General features: G+C 39.2%; 2 protein-coding genes, 1 long non-coding RNA gene and 1 pseudogene across 3 annotated transcripts; all 4 read right to left on the reverse strand.

Moving 5' to 3' along the window:
* Window positions 1–4,766: 4,766 nt before the first annotated feature.
* LOC125209710 (receptor-like protein EIX2) lies at window positions 4,767–9,090 on the reverse strand. The gene is made up of 3 exons (XM_048109294.2): window positions 8,916–9,090; window positions 8,642–8,755; window positions 4,767–5,938 (listed from the first exon to the last, which is right to left on the reverse strand). Exons 1-3 carry the CDS (start codon window positions 9,088–9,090, stop codon window positions 4,767–4,769), a joined length of 1,461 nt encoding a protein of 486 aa, XP_047965251.2.
* On the reverse strand, window positions 8,633–11,009 carry LOC148930414 (receptor-like protein EIX2). Its single transcript, XM_089066465.1, has one exon. It carries the CDS (start codon window positions 11,007–11,009, stop codon window positions 9,192–9,194), a length of 1,818 nt encoding a protein of 605 aa, XP_088922591.1. The 3' UTR covers window positions 8,633–9,191.
* Window positions 11,010–13,832: 2,823 nt separating this feature from the next.
* On the reverse strand, window positions 13,833–19,052 carry LOC148930415 (uncharacterized). The gene is made up of 2 exons (XR_016136290.1): window positions 18,772–19,052; window positions 13,833–14,021 (listed from the first exon to the last, which is right to left on the reverse strand). It is a non-coding gene; the product is annotated as an uncharacterized LOC148930415 (long non-coding RNA).
* A 1,550-nt stretch (window positions 19,053–20,602) lies between these two features.
* On the reverse strand, window positions 20,603–21,738 carry LOC125216573 (protein JINGUBANG-like; annotated as a pseudogene).
* Window positions 21,739–24,164: the final 2,426 nt, after the last annotated feature.

The following is a 24,164-nucleotide window of genomic DNA, read 5'->3' on the forward strand; positions in this document are numbered from 1 at the left end:
GAGCAAATCGAAACTTTATGACCCAAGTTAACAATAAACGTACCTAATTGCACCTTCTTTTCCATGCATTGTCTAACAACAGCTCGAGTCATAGAAGTTCGACTCAATTTTCTTGCAGCGGCATTATAAACTTGTCGCATACTCGACTCAAAAGCATTGTTATCAAAAGCATTGAATGGAAAATGTTTCATCACAGCAAATCTAGACTCACATTAAGAGCATTTTTATGATCATATTTTAAAAGAGTATTGCTACACATACCTGATGTTTGGGATGAACCCGTCCCACTCCCGGTCCCACCTCCATGTTGAAAGTTGAGTTGAGTTTGGGTTGGAGCGATACCAAACTCGACCGGATGCGCTTTCTCCATGTGACGGGTAAATGTACCATATCCTCCACTCTTTCGTAATGTGTATACGTTTTCACAATAGTTGCAATACACATTAAAAGTGTTCGGATCGGTACTATCTCGTACTTTCTTGAAATGTTTGACCATGATATCTGAGGTTAAAGTCCTTTCAACTGGTTTAGGAGGTTGAGGAGGATGTCCACGACCACGACCACGACCACGACGACTCCTTGGTGGTGGGGGTGGGGGTGGCATTTCTTGTTGTTGTTCCTCTTCCGCCTCCTCCTCCTCTTCCTCCTCGTCATCATCATCATCATCATCATCATCGTCGTCGTCATCAAGATTCACCGGGGTTGGAATTTGTTGAGAATAGGCACCGGGACCGGGAGCACCACTACCACTACCAACATAAGCATCGCCTCCATATCCACGTCCGCCTTGGGATTGAGAGCGGGAGAGAGCAATAGCATTGGCCATATCTTGCTCTTCTCGATTCTAAAAAATAATATTTGTAGCGAAAATATCAAATAACATTATGAACAATAATGTAATGTAATTCATAATTAATAATATTAGTAGATAATAAATATTAACCTGCCACATATCCATGTTCCTTTGAGAAATCTCATCAATAACGGATTTTCGACTTGGCCTCTTGGACTTTCCTTTTCCCTTATCAATACGACCTTCTCGGGATGAAGACATCTTGATAGTTTATGGAATTATAGTAGAAATATGGACTTATAATTTTTTTTTTGTTTTAGCAATTGAGAAAGACAACTTATAGAACTATAGATCAAAGTATAACAATGCGTAATATAAGAGTAGCACTTGAATAATTCAAATGTAAGCACAAATAGCACAATGAGAAATGAGAGACAAAGAGAGAGAATTGAGAGATTGAAGAGAGAAACTCTTATTAACACAAGAGTGGGGTAAATGTAAGTGAGGATAGAGGGGGGTATTTATAGATAAAAATTTGGGGGGAAATATGAAATTGAATTCAAAATTCGAATTTATAAAAAATAAATAAATAAAATTGTAAAACGGTCAAAAACCGCCGGAACCGCCAGTTAACCGCCGGAAACCGCCGGTTTTACACCCGAAACCGCCGGTTTGGTCAACAAACCGTCTGACCACCTGCACTCAACCATCCCATCGAAGCTGCAACGTGTTAGCCTTGTGTTCCGCACCAAAACTGAAAACCGCCGGTTTTCACGGTTAACCGCCGGTTTTGGTCAAAAACCGCCTGAAAAAGCTGACCATCCTGCTGAAAGCTGGTTGCCTCGAAAACCTCGCCAGAACCGTGAAACCGCCGGTTAACCGGCGGTTCAGAACCGTCCGGAACCGGCGGTTCGGTGACGGTTTTGGTTCATTAAATTTGGAACCGGAACCGGCCCGCGGTTCAAATTATCACGGTTCCGGTTCAAGATTTTTGTCACGGTTCCGGTTCCGAACCGGAACCGGCGGTTCCGGTTTCGCGGTTAACCGCTGGAACCGAAAACCTTGGGCATCTCTAAAGCCTACCTCACACACAAACTGGCTAGGGCGAAGCCTCGCACTCCCGAGCAATGCCGGAAACAGTGGGATCGGTTGAGGCCTAAGCTTAGTCGTTTTGCCGTCCTCTACCAAAACAACATGCGCATGGCAACCAGCGGCATGTCTGAGGAGGATGTGAAGAACCGGGCCTTGGCCCAGTACCCCGACAAAGAATTGAAGTTCAAAGAGTTTGACCAATGAGAGGCCTTTCTCGTGGTCAGAGGTTCGCAAAAGTTTTGTGCGGGTGTCGACTCGGGCTGGAAGCGGACAAAGATCAACTCTTCCGGTGAGTACAACAACAGTGCTGGTTCGCACGAGCTCCCCGAAGCCGAGGAAGTGTCCCCGCTACCACGATCAGACTCTCGCCGTCGTCGTCGCCCGATGGGGCAAAAGGATGTGCAACGGATGGCGAGGGGAAGCGGCAGCGGCAGCGGGTCCTTCGAGGTCGAATCGGAGGCCCCTGAAGCCCCAGATGAGTACGGCCGTCTCGCCCCCGCGCAACTAACGAAGACCCTGAGTCAGAAAATGCATAGGTGGTATAGCACGCACGATCCTGCGTACAAAAGGATGTGATCGACGCATGTCGGCACGATTTAGGAATGCCACCCATTGATAATTATGGCGTCGAGATTGGGGGCGGGAACGTCGGAGGCGGCAGCGGCACGGGCGACGGGGACGAGGACGAGGAGTGAGAGCCGAGGGTTGTATTTCTCGACTTTTTATGATTATGTAATTTTTAACTTAATTATGTTTTTTTAAAGTATTATGTAATTTTTTTTTAATTATGTATTTTTTTTAAGTATTATGTAATTTTTTTAAAATGCAGTATTCGAATTTTCCCGTATTCCGTGTCGATATTTTAATTCCGTAAATTGAGTAATTGTGAATTTATTTTATTGCGGGAAGTCCTAGTGGAAGTCCTACATTGTGCAGTGGGATGGGAAGTCCTAGTGACGTGGCAGGAGGGTTTTGTGGGAAGTCCTAGTGGGAAGGACGCCACCGGAGATGCAAGTCCTAGTGGGAAGGACGCCTCCGGTGACGTCCTACCCACTAGGACTTCCCACAAAAACTTTCTGTCACGTCATCACTAGGACTTCCCATTCCACTGCCACATCACTAGGACTTCCCATGCACTAGGACTTCTCGCAATAAAATTAAATTCACAATTATTCAATTTACGGAATTAAATGAAGTTCAACAAGCCCTATTTATAGAGTTTTAAAAAAAAATTAATTTTTTGTCGGACGTCTGACCTCGACGTCCGACCCCACGCCACAGTGGCGGACGTCCGCCCGCTCATTGGTCGAATATCCGAGCCCATCCAACGGGCGCACGGGACATCCGTGTCCTACCATTTTCCTCACTACGGCGGATGTTCGGTCGGACTTCTGCGATGTCCGCCATTGGAGATGCTCAAAGATAAAATATATGTATCCAAGACTCTTAAGTCATGTTCAATAACAAAATCTATCAATATATAAAGAGGCAGTTTTTCAATGCCACCGTGGCACCGTTTTGACGGGAAACTAGCATTAAACCTTACAATCGAACAGTAGCTATCTCTCTTGAGCAATGCGAGAGACATTCTAGAGGAATAATAGCTATTAGTCTATCCCTGCAACAAGAGCAATGCAACAAAAGTATTCTAGAGAATTGTAAATGGCAGATTCATCAGTCTAGATGTGTCCTTTAGAGTATCAAGTAGTCCATCTTAAAATTCTTCTATAAATACTAGAGAGTGAATATGTGAAAGATATATGTGAACTGGACGGCGACACGATAGCGAATGGTGGCATGAAATCAGTGACAGATTCAGGGCACCGACTTGGGCAGTCGACTGATGGGGAAACAAGGAAGGCGATGGAGGGTAGTTGTTGTGCGGAAGACATTCTCCCCGACTGATTTTCCCTTACCTTGCCGGAGAAGAAGAAGATGTTGATCAATTTTCTCTCTACAAAATGAGAGAGGCAAGTAGGCGAGGAGGGAGTGAAACATTTGTTCTATTCATTTTGGTTTATGAACTTTCTCAAATGTAAGTATTCTTTTGGAGAATTCCATTCAGCCCTACATATCTAAGGTGTCGAAAATGGATTGCAATGGTGATGAGGTTGCGCTGAGATTTCAAGATAATATGTCGAGAACGAGGCTGTAATGGTTTAGCCCTTTTTTAGTCTACTAAGGTGTTTCCTCAATTTTAATTTCTATAGATGCAGGGGAAGGGATTGACGGTGACGAAGGAGTTGTGCGTTGGAGAAGGAGTCGGTGTGGTGTATTGGGGGTGTGTTATTTTATTTAAAACAATTTCTTTTTTTGCTTTAAACGTGTTTTCGGTTAATAATATGTATTATCTGTCCATTTTATTTAATTAAATATGGAATTATTTATGTATACTCTCAAATATTTTTCTTATATTTTGACTATGATATATACTCTCAAATATTTATTACTATATTTTTGTTCTGAATTTATTACTATAAATTCTACTCCCTCCATTCCATAGTAATGAGGCAAAACTTTTCGGCACGAAGATTAAGAAAAATTGTGTTAGGTGAGTTAAGTAAAGGGAGAATAAAGTGGAAAATGAAAAAAAGTAGAGAGATGAAGAGAGAAAAATGTAAGAGAGAGTAAAGTAGATGTGAAAAATGTGTTGACTTTTACTAAAAAGGGAAATGACTCTATTACTATAGAACATACAAAAATGGCAAAATGACTCTATTACTATAGGACGGAGGGAGTATTTTTTTTGGTAGGTGGTATTGTTGGAAGTTCCAGTTTGCCCTATTATTATTGATGACACTGATATAGCCTTTTCTATTTTCCTTTTACCATAAAAGCATAGCTTCTCATAATTTTATAAATGCTAATTTATTCACTCAATTCAATTGGATTTAGTTCTCGTATTGCAAATGGATGAAATTGAACCAGATAACATATTTCCACTCAATAAAATGCGCGAAGCCTTGCTAGGAAATAATGGTATAGGACCTGATAATTGATTGTTACTAAGATCCATAGACAAGATGGAGGCGGATGAGAGATTTGGAATCATACCACTTATTTGATTATCCGAGAGATATAAGTAGTTTATTGAAGATGTACTCCACAACCACTTTGGGACTTCTTCTTGTATATTTGCACAGCGAAGATCAAGATATGCCAAATTCCTCTGAGTTCGGAACCAGTTTGGAAAATATGGGCCCACATTGCATCCGGCTAAAGATAGAGAACTCAATTGAAAAGGAGGATTCCAATCAGGAGCAATATCCATGATCAATGAATTGAAGGATAAGTCTAGTCTCTTTAACTTATTAAGCTTGGTGAAGTGATATTCTGACACTAAACCTTCCAAAGAATTGGATTGAAGAAATAGATCTTGAAGATTGGATAGTTGACCAATGCTTACATGAATGGATCCAATAAAGTTATTTCCCATAAGGTATAGGTTTGTCAATGAAGGAAATGCTCTAAGGTCAAACATCAATCCATTGAGTTGATTCTCAGCCAAGTTTAGTATTTCGAGTGATTCCAATACAAAACCTGAACTTATAGAAAGAGAAAGAGACTCGGAATCCAAAGAGTTATACCCGAGATTAAGTGAGCGTAGGTTGGTAAGGTTCCACAACTGAGGAGGGATGTTCCTAATACCGTTCCCACTAAGGTCGAGTGAGCGTAGGTTGGTAAGGTTTCCTAACTGAGGAGGAATGGTAGTAGAAAAGTTGGAAAAACTAAGATGCAAGTGTTGTAATTGTTTCATGGAATAAATGAATTCTGGGATAGGAATGCCTCCAAAGTCATTCCGACTGAGGTCAAGATGATTTAAATGATGCAACTCAAGCAACGAAGAACGAACCTCGCCTTGCAATGTACATAGATTGCATTGGAGGTCAAGGGTGATTACATGGCCAGTGGTGTTGCTGCACTCGACACCGTGCCATTCGCAGCATTCGTTGCTTTGCCACGACGAGAGAATACCATCCTCATCGATGAGGCCGTTTTTGAAGCTTAGAAGATCTTCTCTCTCCCACTCTATGCATATCGCGTTTGCATCTCCTGAAACAAACACACAGATAAGAACAACAAGAAGAACAAATTTGATTGCTAGTCTTTTATCTAAAATCATCCTTTCTTAATTGATGGTATGTATATTTGAGGAATGCTGAAGAAATCATCCAACACATTTATGTTACTTCATATATATTGATTTTCACTTTAATTAAGTAGTGAAAAAACGCGTGGAATTGTCGCACTTTGAAAACTTGACTGCATATATAATAATACTGCAAAGTTCTTCTTTTTAATTAAAAAGTAGCACCAAAGACTAGAGTAAAGTTTTATGAATTAAAAGTAATTTTTAAAAGTAAAAACTAAAACAAATTCACCATATGATTTCAGAATCTAACGACTTTTATTATGACAGGACAATCTTTATTTAATTTTAATTTAAAGGGTATCTAAGTAAATGTCCATCTTAATATGTAATTTTATCTATTCTTAATTTAAGAAATTTCGATTTATTTTGTTGTGGTTGATGAAATTAGCATATTATGTTATCGATTAAATCACGCTTCCAAATCTCAGCCACATTTTAATTTATATAGTTGACGATTAAAATCTTATGATAATAACGAGCCATATGTATGATGATATCGTAGATTTTAACTGTTTATTTAAGGATCTAATAAATTCAAATTGGTCTAATTTATTTATAGTTCTATAAAATCAGTATTACTTTAGTGGGACTCATTAAGTCAAAGAGGGAAATATAATTATTCAACATAAACCAACCAAGTTATAGGAGTACTATAAAATATTATTTCATGGTTTCCTCGAAATTACTGCATTGCTAATCAAAGGGACAAATCTCAATAATTACAAAATCCAAGAAAAAATATGTGGCCAAGTCATATATAATTACAAATAGTCATGATGCGTTTGATTGATTCAGGATAAGTTGGCCTAAGAACTAATTAAGCTCAAAATTAAAGAAAAATGGCTAGCTAGAAAGCGAAGTTAGAATATATATACAACAACCACTATTAAATTAGTCCCCAACTTAATTGAAACGACATTGTTTTCAATCAATAAAAATTTAATAACTAAAAAAATTCGAAAACTAAAATGATCAAAAGATATGAAAATTTGAAAGTGGCACGTTGATGATAGTCTAAATAGAATTATGGTACGTGACATGTTTTTTTTTTTTTGGAAAGTCCATTTCTAATATTGAGGCCCAATACTAGGTCCATTTGTAAGCCCAGATAAATATTTTGAGCTTTCGTTTCTATTATCATTAAACGCCTCTTTTTAGAATATTACTATAGGCCTATTAGATGACTATTTAATTTTTTTTTATCAATTAGTATATTAATTTTGCTATTCATACATAAATCATTTAGGAAAGCATTTATTTTGCTATTTTGCCACTCGCCCTCATTCCGAACATGCTCGGATAATAATAAAGCAGAATCACCTTATCTTCCATGTTCAGGTAGAGACATTTAAGACAATCACCAACCTACTACGATTATGATAAAAATTCTAGTTGAAAAGTCCTCCATGTGGAATTTCAATGAGGTAAAGTGATTGGCATAAAGTAGAATTACATAATACTCCCTCCGTCCGCAAAATATTGTCCATGTTTGACTCGGCGTGGATTTTAAAAAATGTAAAGAAAAATGAGTGAAAAAAAGTTAATGAAATATAGGCCTCACATTTATATATTAGTTTTATAATAAAATGTGATGAGTTGATGCAAAGTAGGGTCCATTTACCAAAAATGGAAAAAAAAGAAGCAAAATGGGCAACATTTCAGGACGGACCGAAATGACAAAACTGGACAACATTTCACGGACGGGGGGGGGGGGAGTATTTGAAAGTTAGAAAGGAAAATATAATACTCCCTCCATACACGAAAAATATAGCACATTTGTCATTTTTAGTTGTCCACGAAAAAAGAGCACATTTAAAAAAAGGAAAGTATTCAACAGTTTCTCTCTTACTTTTTTCTCTTTTCTCTTACTAATAATATGGACTCCACTTTCACTATCACTACTTCTCTTTTACTTTTTTGCTTTTTCTCTTACTTTATCAATTCCACATTAAAATTCGTGTCATTCACAATGTGTTTTATTTTTCGTGGATGAATGGAGTATAATTATTCAAATATAAGTATTTTACCGTAATAAAGACAATTTATTTCGATACGAAGATTAATTGAGTAAATAGGAGCATATGAAGATTAATTGAGTAAATAGGAGCTGTGGCATATGAATTGGCATGCATATTTTAAATGTTGACAAATTCTATATTGAACCTACGATTATATTATTTACAGATGAAATAGTGCATATGCATTGCATTTTCCAACCATGAAAACAAAGTGAAACTCGGCATAAAAATTAAAAACACATTTATGTCAAAGAAGAAACAAATACACACCAAACATAAAGTTTATAAATGAAAGCAAGAAACTGAAACAATGTGAAAGTACATTGACTCAATTCAAAAGAAGAAAGATGAAAAATATCCAAGTTACAGGAAATTGGAAAGATCCCCTACCATAAGTTTGACCTTGATTGAATGCTAAAGCGCGTAGTTTCACCGCTGAAAAAATAGGAATGTTATAAATCCATGAAATAAAATCTTGATTGCAATGTATGTAATGTGAATATAACTAATTCGAGTAAATGTTATGTTATTTGTAGCAATTAAACTAAATATGTATTTAAGTGCATAGAATTTAGGTAATATTACCTGACATAAGTATTTCAGCCTTGTTTGCATTTTGGGTACAAACACAATAATCCTGATATAGATCCAATCTCCAATAGCATCCAACAAACTGAAGAATGCGATTCTCCATGATTTCTTCAGTACAAATGAGCCAATAACTTCCCAAAATCCAAAGATAAAACCAAAACCCATTGATATGGCAACTTCTTGCATAAATGAAAAGATGCTGCCATTTTTTTCATTTAAGTTTTCCCTTGGATTAGTGGTTGGTGGCCTCAATCTATCTTCCGGGCACTTTGGCATAGGGTCACCACATAGTCCATAATTCTCTGCATAAGCCGATGAATTTTTCCAGACAAATTGTTGTTGGACAAATCAAGAACGCCAAGAGTGTTTATTTGTGCCAAACTTGTAGGTATCTTGCCAAAAAGTTTGTTGTGAGACAGATCAAGAGACTCTAGCATCTCCATTTTACCAATATCTGGAATTATATATCCATTCAAACTATTTCTAGATAGATTCAAGGATCTTAATCCCTTCATAGTGGAAAATGATTTGGGAATGTTCCCAATCAATCTATTGCTTGAAACATCAACGAGTTTGAGAAGACGGAGATTTTCCCAATATTCAGATTCCTTACCTTTCCATTGAAACAATGAATATCCATAGCACTTATTGCGTTGATAGTAACACGATCTCCAATACCAAAACATTCACCATTTAATACTGTATAGCCATCGATCTTAGCATCAATTTGACCAAAAAAATTTCCATAAATGGATGGAATCAAGGCATACTTACTAGACAAGATATTAAAATTGTCGAAGCAATCGGGTATTATCCCAGATAGATTGTTTAACGACAGATCTAGAATTTGAATACTAATAAGATCGCATATCTCCTGAGGAATACTGCCATGCAATTTATTCTCATGAAGGTTTATAATTTGCATTTGATCCAGCTGGCCAATCCAAGAAGGGATCTCTCCTGTTAACTTGTTCTCCCCAACATCAATGATTTTCAATTCTTGACAATGTCTCAAATCGTAAGGCAACTCACCCGATAAATTATTACCATGCATTTGTAGTGCACCGAGGTTATGTAATACTCCCAAGGAGAGAGGAATTTCACCCGAAAAACTGTTGCTAGCCAAACTGAGGGACAAAAGGCCCGCCATTTTCTCCCAGCAGCGGGGAACCTCTCCGGCCAGTTGATTGTTGGATAGGTCAATGTGTTTAACCTCATCGTGGAGAGTTTTGCAAATAGATGAAATTGACATGGAGAACATGTTTCCACTCAACCGATTCTCGGAAACGTTGTTAGTAAATAACGTTATAGGACCTGAAAGTTGATTGTAACTAAGATCTATATACTTGATGGAAGTGGATGAGAGCTTCGGAACTGTACCACTTATTTGATTGTAAGAGAGATACAAGGACTTTAACGAAGGAGAAACACTCCACAACCACTTCGGGGCTTCATCTGTTATATTGGCACCACTGTGATCAAGAATAGACAAATTTATCTGAGTTCGAATCCAATTTGGAAAATACGGGCCCACATTGCACCCGGCTAATTTTATAGCACTCAACTGAAAAGGAGGACTCCAATCAGGAGCAATATCCAAGATCAATAATGGATTGAAGGATAAATCTAGTGACTCTAATTTATGAAGCTTGGAGAAGTGGGATTCGGAGACTAAACCTTCCAACGAATTAGAAGAAAGATCGAGATATCGAATGTGGGAGAGTTGGCCAATACTTATAGGAATAGAGCTGGTAAAGTTATTACCGGAAAGGACCAGTTCTGTCAATGAAGGAAATGCTCTCAGGTCCGGGATTGATCCCGTGAGATTATTATAAGACAAGTCCAGTGATTCGAGTGATTCCCACACAGAACCATTCGGAAAAAGAGATATAGAAGACAGAGATTTAAACGAGAGATCAAGTGAGCGTAGGTTGGTAAGGTTCCCTAATTGAGGAGGAATGATCCCACGAAAGTTAGACGAGCTAAGCTGCAAGTGTTGTAATTGTTTCATGGAACCAATGAATTCCGGGATTGGAAATCCACCGAAATCATTGCCACCAAGGGAAAGGGTATTTAGCTGCTGCAACGCAAGTAATGACGAGCCAATCTTACCTCCAAATGCCATATTGCAGATTCGGAGGGCGGTGACATGACCGGTGTCGCTGCACTCAACACCATGCCATTCGCAGCATTCGTTGCTTTGCCACGACGAGAGAATTTCATTCTCATCAATGATATCCTTCTTGAAGCTAAGAAGAGCTTCTCGCTCGCTCTCTATGCATCTCACTTTTGCATCTCCTAAAACAAACACACATGAAAGAATAACAAGAACAATTTTGATTGCTATTATTTCTTTAGTCATGATGTATGGATATGATATGTTTTTGATGGATACTCCATTGTATCAACTCAACGGTTTATGTAGAGGTAAACATAATGTTGAGATGGTCCACCACATGTGAAACCACCATATTTTCTCAAACATTGCGGTTATGGTGGTGGCTTTTCGCCAAGATTTAAGAAAATAATATTTATTGAGTTAAATAAAGAAAATCAAGTAAGAGAAATATAAAATAAGAAAAAATAAATATACTGTATTATTTTTTACTATAAGTGGAAATCTATTACTTGTAATTAATGGAAAAACCAACAAAAGAATACCAATCACGGATCGAAGGAGTATTATATATCAAACTAACGAAAAAATAGATTAATTATACAAGATATTTCCCATAAATTTAATGACGAATTGAATTACACATGCATGACGTTGTACACTATTTTCTCATCAATGATTTGTGGAAATTACTATGTTGTATAATCATGAAATGTATACATGAATTATAGCAATTTGAAAAAGTGATCGCCAAAGACTTCAGTCAACTTTCATTAATTAAAGTCATTCTTAAATACACCATTCGTTCCATAAAATAGGTAACTTGGAACTATCCAAATTTTAGTTTAAAATTGACAAAGTAGGAAAGATGCGAAAAGAAAAAGTAATTGAAGTACTATTAGTAACGTTGAAAATAAAAACTTACAAAAAATGAAAATACTCTTTCCATTCCATTCAAGATGTCCCCTTTTCCTTTCTAGTAATTTATCACACTCAAGGTGTCCACTTTTTATATATGAAAATAAATTCATCTCTCCTTTCTTATTAAAATATTCAACTACATTTTTCTCTTGCTTTACTCCATCTAACAATTTCTCTTAAAATTTCGTACCACTCAAGAATGTAGACATATCGAGAGAATATATAACTTAGTTTGGTCCCATTATATATGTAATCCAGCATGAGAAAAAAGAATATATAGTTCTTGATTCCGGCAAAAGTATCAATTTATAATCTTTGATAATTATCACCGCTTTCTCCAAAAAAAAAAAAAAAGACTAATTCATGATATGAGAACGTAGAAATTGGGTTGAAATAATGCTCCAAAGAAAGACTAACTTAACGCAAGAATAGCGTGTATTTTCTCCGCAAACAATTTTAGTGCATATTTTGGTTCCTTGCGTATAGAAAAATGAGGTGAAAGACAAATTAAAGACTACTTAGTCAAGTTTTAAGAATTAAAAGTCATTTTTCCAATATATCTCAATTATTTGGAACGTTGCCAAACCCACTACATAATGTTATGGTTTCCTATAAATGATTTCACTACTTAAGTACTAATTGATGAGAGATATTCTTCAATAAATTCAATTGACCAAAAAGTCATTGTTGAGTTTGACTGAAATAGCACAGCGCTAATTTTTTGAAATTGAAAAATTGTGTACTCTAATTTTGGATTAATTAAGTATAACGATCTATGTTAAATGATGACATAGCACAATTCAATTCCTAGAAGTTCCTCCTCCAAATGTGTGGAGTAGTGTGGTGCGTGTGTGTGAATCATATAGTAATTCTTGATTGGATTAGTAAACTCAAATTAATTATCATAAAGTTATACTTACACCTAAGGAATTAAATTTAAGAAATAAAAGGATTTAAAAATAGAGCAAATTAAAAGTGGCTAAACTAATTTATGGTAATTGGCACATTTATATGTTGAAAGCCCCCAAATATACTTCTCAGGCCCAATATTCGGCCCATCTTTAGTTTAGCTGGATTTTACCAGCCTCGGTTTGTTTGTACCACTGAAGGCCTTTGTTTTACGAGTATCATTTTGGGAAATATTTAGAAGAAAAAAACAAGTACTATCTCCGTCCGTGAAAAAATATCTCAGTTTTATCATTTCGGAGTGTCTGCAATTTAAAGTCTGATTTACTCTTTATATAAAAGTGGAGCTCACATTCCAGTAGATCATTTCTCTACTTTTCTTCACAAAGTTAAACAATTTTTTAAAACCTGTGCCGAGTCAAAATGAGACTATAAATGACAGACAGAGGAAGTATTAATTTTATTTGTTTGACATAGATTCACAATTTGGAAGTTTTGCCTCAGAGATGAAAATTCTTTATATTTACCTATTCAAAAGTGGAACAAGCAATAAAGTTAATAGAATATCTCACTTTCTTTGAAGTTGCGCTTTGCTTTTTTTGTGAACAAGGTTATAGTTCTTTATTGTGTTTTTGTGTCTTTGATCCTATCATTTATTTGATGCTAGGTAAAAGCATAAGATTGATTTCTCTTCGACATGGAAATTTAAAAAGAGATCTTTGTGTGTTAAGTGAGGAGACAATATTAACTGAATATAGGAGTTGTGGCATATGGATTGACATGAATATTTTAAATATTTTTTGTTTATTTATTTAGAAAATATTAAAAATTCTGTGTATTAGACAATACTCCCTCCGTTCCCGATTAAGAGTCACACTTTTCCATTTCGGTCTGTCCCCAATTAAGAGTCACACTTAATTTTTACCATAAATAGTAACTAGGTCTCCCATTTCACTAGCTCAATTCACTCACATTTTATTATAAAACCAATATAAAAAAATGGGTCTCACATTCAACTAACTTTTTCAATCAACTTTTCTTTACATTTCTTAAAATCCATGCCCGGTCAAAGTGTGACTCCTAATCGGGGACGGATGGAGTATTACACAATATGAGTATACTACTCTTTACGTACATAGAATACAGTGCATATACATAGCATTTTTCCTACTATCATTGAAAAAAACTCAAAGCTGACATTTGCAAAAGTGTGGATACGGATTTAAAGGGCAAGAATCCAAGTATAAAAACACAAACATTCAATTCTAGAAGAAACAAATACACACGAAACATAGAGTTTACAAGTTAAAGCAAGAAATTGAAACAAAGTGAAAGTACATTGCTGTAATTCATGAAAAAGAGATTGATAACAATCAATCCAAATTATAGTAACTTGGAAAGATCACAAGCCATGTTAAAGTGCCTTCACCGCTGAAAAAAATGAGGATGTTATAAATCAAAAAATCAAATTTTGATGGTAATACGTTAAAATAAGGCGAAGATAAAAAGTTGTGCGTAAATTTTACTCTCTCCGTCCCCCAAATATTGTCCCACTTTAACCCGGCGCGGATTTTAAGAAACGTAATGAAAAGGGAGTTGAAAAAGTTAGTGTAATGTGAGTTCTACTTTAATACATTAATTTTATAATAAAATGTGAGTAGGAATGAGTTAGTAGAATATGACCTCCACTACCAAAAATTGTACAAAGTAAAATAAGACAAATTTTATGGGACGAACGGAAACGGAAAAATAGGATAAACTTCCAGGGACGGAGGGAGTATGTTATTTGCGAAAATTATCCTAGAACTGTATCAAAGAGTAAAAAATATATACCTGCATTTCAGCTTCGTCTCCATTTGGATACAACCACAACAATCTTGACATAAAACCAATCTCCAACAGCATCTAACAAGTTAGGGTGTGTTCGGTTTGCAATATTGTATCTCGGACTATATTAGTAGTGTGTTTGGTTCATGAGATTTAGTCCTTCAACTCAATCCTAGATGGATAATCTTGGGATTATTAGTTATAGCTAACCCCCTATGACTAAAATAATCTCACAACTTAATCCTAAATTATATCTTGGTATTATTTTATCTAGGAAACCAAACATCACCTTAGAAAATGCAACTCTCCATGATTTCTTCAGTATGAATGAGCCAATAACTCCCCAAAATCCAAAGATAAAACCAAAGCCCATTGATATGCCAACTTCTTGCATAAATGAGAAGTTGTTGCCGTCTTTCTCATTCGTGTTATCCACCGGATTAGTGGTGGATGGCCTCAAGCTATGTTCAATGCACATCGGTAGAGGATTGCCACAGAGTCCATCATTCCCGGCATAAGACGAAGCATTGAAGCTTTGAAGTTGAGTACTCGTTGAAATTTTTCCACACAAATTATTGTTCGACAAATCAAGAACACCAAGAGTGTGTATTTCAGCTAAGCTTGTAGGTATCTTGCCAGAGAAATGGTGATGAGATAGATCAAGAGAATCTAGAATCCCCATTTTCCCAATGTCCGAAATAATATGACCCGTCAAACTATTTCTTGAAAGATTCAAGGAATTTAAATTGCTCATACTGGAAAATGACTTGGGAATATTCCCCGTCAATCTATTGCTTGAAAAATCAATGAGTTTGAGAAGCCCGAGATTTCCTGTATTCTGATTCCTTACCTTTCCATTGAAATGATGAATATGCATACTCCCATGTTTCGTAGCCTCCAAACCGTGTACCAATAGTAACTACATAAGCATATGTGTCACTGATACTCTCACTTGCCAAGAGAGTGAAATTGTCGAAGCAATCAGATATTATCGAAGACAGATTATTTATTGATAAATCCAGAACTTGAATATTAGTAAGATTGCATATCTCGGGAGGAATACTGCCATGCAATTTATTTCCACGAAAGTTTAGAAATTGCATCTGATACACCTTGCCAATCCAAGATGGTATCTCTCCTGTTAGCTTGTTTCTTCCAATATCAATGATTCTCAATTCTTGGCATTGTCTCAAATTGTAAGGAAACAAACCAGAAAAGCCATTACTATGCAACAAGAGTCCAAGTAATTCTTTTAAGTTGCCGAAAGAGGAAGGAATTTCACTCAAAAAACCATTGTTAGCTAAATTGAGGTATCTCAAGCTTGGAATTTTGTCCCTACAGTTGGGAACCTCTCCTGTCAACTGATTATTTGATAGGTCAAAGTATTCGAGATAATCATGGGGAGCTTTGCAAAGAGATGAAATTGAACCCGAGAACATATTTCCATTGAACAGAATATGCGAAGCATTGACAGGAAATAATGGTGTAGGACCTCGGAATTGATTGTAGCTAAGATCTATATACCTAAGGTGGATAAGAGATTCGGAATTGTGCCACTTATTTGATTGTAGGAGAGAAATAAGTATTGTAACGAAGGAGACGTACTCCACAACCACCAAGGGACTTCATCTGTTATATTGGTGCCATTGAGATTAAGGTACGTCAAATTCCTCTGAGTTTGGAGCCATTTTGGGAAATATGGGCCCACTTTGCACCAGGCTAAATTCAAATTATCCAACTGAAAAGGAGGACTCCAATTAGAGGGAATATCCGAGATGAATGAATTGAAGGATAGATCTAGTGACTTTAAGTTATCAAGCTTGGAGAAGTGGGATTCAGAGACTAAACCTTCCAAAGAATTATGAGAAAGATATAGATATTGAAGCTTGGAGAGTTGGCCAATGTTCAGAGGAACTGAACCTTTGAAAGAATTTTGATGACAGGTCTAGATCTTGAAGCTTGGAGAGATGGCCAATAGTTACGGGTATGGAACCGGTAAAGTTATTGTTCGAAAGGGCCAATTTTGTCAATGAAGGAAATGCTCTTAGGTCCGGCATTGATCCGATGAGATGATTATTGGACAAGTCCAGTATTTTGAGTGATTCAAATACAAGACCAAGTTGAGAAAGAGATATACAACACAAAGAGTTGATTGAAAGATCAAGTAAGCGTAGGTTGGTAAGATTCCCCAATTGAGGAGGAATACTCCCAGAAAAGTTACAATCCCAAAGATATAGATGTTGTAACTGTTTCATGGTACCAACGAATTTTGGGATCGGAATGCCTCCAAAATCATTCTGACTAAGGTCAAGTAAGCGTAGGTTGGTAAGGTTCCCTAACTGAGGAGGAATGCTCCTCAGTTTTATCACGGTGTGAGATGATGGGTTATAATGTTAGAGGCAGACTGAAGCCTACCCGAAACTATACCTATATCTGCAACTGGATCTTTATTTAATCTTTGATCATTATTTAGATCAGTTAGTATTAAATAGTAGTATTGATGATTGAAGTACATAATACAAGACATTTTAATGAAATGCATCAAAACTTAATTTACATGACCCAAAACTTTGTGAAATTACAAGACACCTCATGATATTCACTCACAGTAAATCCATTCCATTATTTTTAGCATACAGCTCAGATTTGGGCACATGAGCAGCACTATATGTATGCCTCTGCCTCTGACATGCTAAAGTTTGAACGGCAATGGCATGACCAAAGTAATTGACCATATATAATATGCATCAACCTCATTATGTCTCTCATCTGAAAATAAAATTAATTCTAAAATTTTATCATTCACTAAAGCTACAACTTGGTTCTGCATATGCATGCCCTCTCTTATTGTTGCTTTATACTTTTTTGGGCATGCCAAATCATACCTTTTTTGGGCTTAGCCGAACCATTACAATCGACCAGCAGCAAATTGGCCAGAGAATCGGCATGGGCTAGCCGATTCAGAGACGCTGGCCGCCATTGTGGCGTGCCGATCGGCTAGCGATCGGCTAGCGCCTATTTCCGATTTTTTTATTTTTTATTTTTTGAAAACCTATATATTCGCGATTTTAGTTTCATTTTCATTTGCACCACTTGTTTTAACGAGTTTTCCCTCTCTCTAACTTTCTATAAAAGAGCATCATCGAGCGATGGACAACAACAACGAGTCCAGTCCGGCGACGAGCGGCTCTCATACGCCCACGGTACCCGTGGGATCTGGATGGGGCCAGATGGGCGGGCAGATGGGCCCAGGGCTTAACGTCCCTTGGGGCCAGTTGATGGGGATGATGGCTGGAGCGCCAGTGGGGATGAGGGGGGACAGGGGGAGTATGCCGTGGGGGATGCCGGGCGGGGGCAGGGGAGCGACGGGCAGTCAGCGCCGGGGTGGGGAGGTATGTACCAGATGCAGCAGCAGATGATGCAGCAGATGATGGGGATGATGTGGCAGGGAGGGATGCAGCACGGTATGCATCTCGGGATGGGAATGCTATGTGTTGCTGAAGGACTCCGAGAAGTTCCGGGCGGGGTGCGACGCTGGGTGGCCGAAGAAGCAGAGACTGAACTATTCCGGAGACTACAGCGGCAGCAACGACGGACCCCACGACCTCCCCTCGGATGCTGAGGAGTTTCCGTCCCCTCCATCCGCTCCTCGTCGCCCTCGTCGCCCTCGTCCGGTTGGCCAAAAGCGGGCGCAACGGGCAGCGAGGGGAGGATTCCCCCTATCGCCCCATGAGGTCATCTCAGCCCCCCCCCCCCCCACCCCCACGCGCATACACGTTATTCTCGCGTGCGAAGACGGAGGAACGTATGTTCGAGGTCTTCCTAGAGTGGAAGGCCGCAACCGACCCCACGGAGATGATGTTCCTCTACTCGATGCTCGAGAACATGCGTGTAACACCCCATATATTCCAACCGAAAAATAATACTAATATCATAATTTAGATATGTTAAACCGCAACCAGTTAAAAACATTTTCTCAGGTCGTTTAGACCAAAACTATGCCAAAATATCAATTGCAGAACTTGAATAATATATCAAAATTTATAGTATCCTATGGTTAAGGACAACCTTTTCTACAAATTTATCAAAATATTAATTAATCTTACTACCTACTGTCCTTCGCCTCCATCCACCGTCAAATTTCATTTTATTTTATAACACATTAACACATGCTTAGTTAAATCATGAGAAATGAATCTCATTACCAAACAAGAATTAAAACCAAAGCACTAAGTCCAATAAAGAGAATAATCGGCACTTTCCTACCCACCCATCAAGAATTCCATTTGTTTCCTACTTAATTATTCACTTTCAACATATGAAACTATTAATTACAGAATGATAAAATGCTTACATTTAATTGTAAAACTGAAGGTGAGTATCAAGAAGTGGAAGAACAAGAGAATGTGATGTTGTTGAGATTGGAGCTGAGGCGACAAACGGCAACAGTGATGCGTCACTGCGGCACCAACGGGAAGAGGCGACGACGGTTCACAGGGGAAGATAAATTGCAATATTCCTCCTCCTTATATTATTTTCATTCAAAAATGTCTTCCTCTCTCCTCTCTGTAATTTGACAGTGACTTGATATGTATTTGGGGGTGAAGATTCTAGAGAAAACATGAAAACTAGAGAGGCTTCTCCTCTATGTGCACCGACAATGGGGTGTTTAGGATAGGCTTTAATTATTTATTTTATGGTATATTAAGTGTACAAATGGCATGACTTTAATGAATAGATATCCTTGGTCATTTCTAATAAATCGTCAAAAAGAAATGCTAAACCGATGATTTTCTTATTCTAATTTAAATCTCTTAGCATTCTTTGTGCCACGGGTCATATACTAATTCATTTTAACATCTAGTAATACTCTCTCTATCTAATTATTATCATTTATAAAATTGAATTGATCATTGAGAAATCCTAAAGCATCCATTTTTTATCGGATTTTCGAGTTTCATCTAAGTCTATTTTTAGGATGTTACAATGCGGGTGGATTTGGATGCCTCGAGGGCACTGGTGGGGTGTTCAGACGCGGGCTCAGATACCCGGGTGGCAGCGGCGACGATGAGGAGTAGAGAGTGACAGGGCTCGTGTGTGGAAGTCCTTTTTTTTTTTTTGAAAAAAATCATGTATTTTTTTTAAATCTATGTACCTTTTTTTTAATGAAAATGAATGAATTTTCCCGCATATGTCTCGTAAATTTAATTCTGTAATTTAATCGTAAATTTTATTCCATAAAATGTAGTTGTTTTTGAATTATTTTTATTGCGGCTGGCTTATGCTGATGTGATAGGTGAATTTTTAGTGCTGCTGACGTGGTAGGGAGAGAGAGTGGCTGACCTATGACTGACTTATTACCATTGTAAAAGGGATTCTACTTGATCTGGTAAAGATAGTCAAAAGGCCTTAGACAAACTAGAATATATGAACTTTAAGAGTTCTGAGTGATATTTTATGATTAGTGGAGTCATATACCTATTATTTATGTTTAACCCCAGTTTGGTGAAATGCCCCGGTGGTTGGCCACCTTGCTTTACCATATTTGAGTCCGAATTGAAATGTGATACTCCCTCCGTTCGGGAATAGGAGTCCCGTTTTTCCATTTTAGTCCGTCTGCGAATAGGAGTCCCGGTTTACTTATACCATAAATGGTAATAGGATCTCATCTTCCACTAACTCATTCCACTCACATTTCATTTAAAACTAATATATACAAAAGGGGACCTCTATTTCACTAACTTTTTTCTACTCATTTTTCTTAACATTTCTTAAAACTCGTGCCGTCAATGAATGGGACTCCTAATAGCGGACGGAGGGAGTAACAAATATGCACCTTCTTCTAGATGACTAGTCAAATATGTATCTTCTCAACATGAAAATATTCAAGCTTCCGAAACCTAAACTAAGCCTCATTATGTAACTTCATGTTAGTACTCTTTTTTTTCTTCACTATGTTAAGTTAGAATTATGATCAGGATTCACTAAAAAAAAGTGCTTGTTTGCGACCACTATTTTGCGAGCACACGTCGGTGCTCGCACGTTTGCGAGCACTTTAATACAGGTTTGCTAGCACTATTGTGCTCACAAATGGGAGCTTTTTTTGTAGTGATTATTGAATTTATATTATATTAATTAAAAATTTATAGCTTTATTTATTGATTTTATTAAAAGGGGATTGACATCATTGATTGTTATGAAATTAATAGTAGTATCTTATATAGACATCATTGATTTCCAGACTTTAATATCACAATCAAGAGAAGCAGTGTAGAGAAGGCAGGCGTTTGATGATGTATGAGAACTAGTGATGCATCTAATAGGCCCTCGATGCCCTTGAAGAATCGCTAAACACTCATATGACCATTTCCCATTCCCTCTCCAAACCCTCACCGTCTCATCCGCCGCCGCAGCCACAGCCAAGCACAGCACGGCCTTCTCATGCCCCCTCAGCCCCGCCACCGCCGCCGCCGCTCCTCCACGCCCATATCAACGCGCCCGAGCCACCGGAGTACAAAACCGCCCCGTCCGGACTCATCGCCAAGGCATTGAGCCCGGCTTTATGCTTCGTCAATGTAGCATCCAGTGAATAATTACCCTTCTCCCCCTGCCTCCTCCTCCACACCTTGATCTTCCCGTCGGAGGATCCCGTGTAGACGGCGCCGTCGTTAACAGCGACGGCGTTGACCGCGTCGTCGTGCGCGTCCGCCACGGACTCGAGGCATTTGAAGTCCGCGGTCCTCCATATCTTGAGACTCCGGTCCCACGAGACCGAGTAGAGAAGCTTCTCGTCTCTCGAGAGGGCCAGCGCTGACACAGCGTCGACGTGGTGGACCCACGTCGATGTCTTGTGCCTTCTCACCTGGACGTGGTTCCGGGGGAGGAGGAGCGTGATCGCTCGGTCGCTCAGGGTCGGGAGCGTGGCGAGCTGCGTGATTCTCTGGTGGCGGTGGTCGACTCTCCACACTCGGATTTTGTGGTCTTGGTGGGCGGTGATGAGCTTGTCGGAGGAGGCTGCCACGAGGGCCTTCACGGCCCCGTCTCCCGCGGCGGCCAGGGTTTGGTGGTGCGGGAGGGAGTTTATAAGGGTGGCGCGGTGGATTTGGCCGGAGGAGGAGCCGGTGAATAAGTGCCCCCCTGCGACGGCGAGGGCTGATGTGTAGGAGGTGTCGTGGCCCTTGAGCGTTGCTACGCAGTGGTGGCGGAGCGGCGGCGAGAGTGGTGAAGGGCCATCGATGCTTGAGGTGCAAGTTTGGTGATCACTTGGCCACATTGTGATTTAATTACATTGAGAGAGTGAGTGAGCTGTTTTGGAGGTGTAAATTTAGAATGGCCGAACTTGTTTTCTAGTATTGTGTTTTATTGTTATGGATGTATATATATTTAGTATTACGTGTAGAGATTCCCAAGGTTTACCGTTTCGGAAGTTAACCGTGGAACCGTAACCGACGGTTAATGTTCATAACCAGAACCGCGAGAATTTACCCAAATCGAAACCATCGATTTTAGAACCGTGGTTCGATTCAGGTTTGAAAATTTTCGAACTCAAACCGTGTCGGAACCGCCGGTTCCAAATCAGAACCGAAAAACCGCAGGAAAACTGTGAAACCGAGCTGAACCATGAAAATCGTAAAAAAAATGTCGGAAAACCGCTGGTTCGAAACCGAAACCGAAACAGGCGGTTTTGGAACCGGAACCGTAACCGCGAAACACTCTCGCGGTTTGGTTCCGGTTCATCAATTTTTAAAACCGAAACTGCCGGTTCCGGAACTGTGGGCACCGTGTGTACGTCATATAGATATATAGTGGGCATAATTGTGCTCTTTTTTTGGTTTTGAAAGTATGGTTGGGTTCATGCACTTTATATGTAGTGTCATAATGAGAAGTACTAGTATATAACTAGTCAGCACAAAGGATCACTTATTTTAGTTGGTAGTATGTCTAAATATTATAGTCATTACTACAAATATAAGTTTATTTTATATGTTGCTTGAACTGCATGAATAATGACTCTATGCATTAGCTATGCCAACTCACTTTAGTGAACAATAAGATCATTTGTAAAAATGATGGGATCCAAAAAATCACTACGATTGTGAGTTCTAAAATTTAGAAATGACTGCTGTTTGTACAACGTAGACAGTCACAGACTATGCACGCACTTAAAAGATAAATAATGCTAATTTTTGTAGACAAAATATAGAGGTTTTAGCAAGTAGGAGTAGTATTTTAAATAATGTTTGATATTCGATTGTGGAGGACAAAGCCTTTCCCACTTCTCTGGCTGTATCCTGCTATTATATTTCACTGTCTCCCCCACTATTTCAGGTGCAATTTATGTTTTATGCATACCACTTGTGTTTTATAATCCTAATACTGTTACACACTATGTAAAATAATAATGTTGAATTAAGATTGTACCAATCTACTAATTCATACTATAAACTGTAATCTAGATTCTACTTGTAGGGCTCTTGAAAAATCATGCTATGGATTAGGACTTAAGCTTCAAATTTAACTAAAATACCATTCCCAATAGGAAAAAAGAGAATGCTACTACAGTTAAATTATATATGCTCTGTCCAATCCATGACATGCATTATTATATTAGTCTTCATTAATGTTCATAAATATTTTGACTAGATTTTGACAATTGAGTATCTATATGTTGCATATCCTATTGTCTCCATCACATATAAGTGCTGAGTCATTACCCTCGTCTAGAGCATCCGCAATGGTCGGCTAGCGACCGGCTAGCCGATTCGTCGCGCTGGCCGATCGGCTAGCCGAACCATTGCAATCGGCCAGCGCAAAATCGGCGAGCGGATCGGCGTGGGCTCGCCGATCGCTCGTCGCTGGCCGAAACGCTAGCCGCCATTGTGGAGGCCCGATCGGCCAGCGCCGATTTTCGATTTTTTTTTTTTTTTAAATCATATATAAACGCGATTTTCGTTTCATTTTCATTTGCACCACTTGTTTTAACGAGTTTTCTCTCTCTCTAACTTTCTGTTCAAGAGCATCATCGAGTGATGGATCACAACAACGAGTCCAGTCCGGCGACGAGCGGCTCTCAGACTCCCACAGTACCCGTGGGATCTGGATGGGGGCAGATGGGCCCGGGATTTAACATCCCTTGGAATCAGATGATGGGGATGATGGCTGGTGCGCCGGGGGGGGCGATGGGGGGGAACCAGGGGGGTATGCCGTGGGGGATGCCGGGCGGCGGGCAGGGGAGCGGCGGGCAGTCAGCGCCCGGGTGGGGGGGTATGCCCTAGATGCAGCAGCAGATGATGGGGATGATGTGGCAGGGGGGGATGCCGCACGGTATGTATCCCGGGATGCCGGGGGGGGGGGGGGGGGAGGGTGCAGGGGTCACCGGGAGGGGACGCGGTATATCGGCCCTCGCTTGATTTTTTGACGGCTTCGTCTCACACGTCGACCCCGGTGGAGACGCAGTTCTCTGGCGATGAGCTTCTGTCATTGCATGATATGGGGATCGATCTCGGGGACGATGATACTCCCGTTCGAGCGACGCCGGCCGCGCCGAGGAAGAAGACGAGGGGGAAGGGGAAGGGCAAGGCGGTCGGCGAGTCATCGCAGCCCACTGCCACCGGCCGGAGGAAGTGGACGGAGGATGAGTACGCCGCGGTGGCCAAGGGGTGGTTGGAGGTGTGCGACGATCCACTGGTTGCGAACAACCAGCGGGTCGTCAACATGTGGGCGAAGATCAGTGCTGCCTATAAGAGG

This window comes from Salvia hispanica, chromosome 3, assembly GCF_029641045.1.
Source record: "Salvia hispanica isolate PSC_SH4W2 chromosome 3, Shi_PSC_v1, whole genome shotgun sequence".
Lineage (NCBI taxonomy): Eukaryota > Viridiplantae > Streptophyta > Magnoliopsida > Lamiales > Lamiaceae > Salvia > Salvia hispanica.

Bases quoted from the DNA above. Each gene is read 5' to 3' on its own strand.
- LOC125209710 (XM_048109294.2), bottom strand. From the start codon at position 9,090: ATGGAGATGCTAGAGTCTCTTGATCTGTCTCACAACAAACTTTTTGGC. The intron at 8,756-8,915 runs GTGCCCGGAAGA...TTTGTACTGAAG, and splicing joins TGTGGTGACCCTATGCCAAA to AAATCATGGAGAATCGCATT. The intron at 5,939-8,641 runs GTAATATTACCT...TGTTTGTTTCAG, and splicing joins GGCTGAAATACTTATGTCAG to GAGATGCAAACGCGATATGC.
- LOC148930414 (XM_089066465.1), bottom strand. From the start codon at position 11,009: ATGACTAAAGAAATAATAGCAATCAAAATTGTTCTTGTTATTCTTTCA.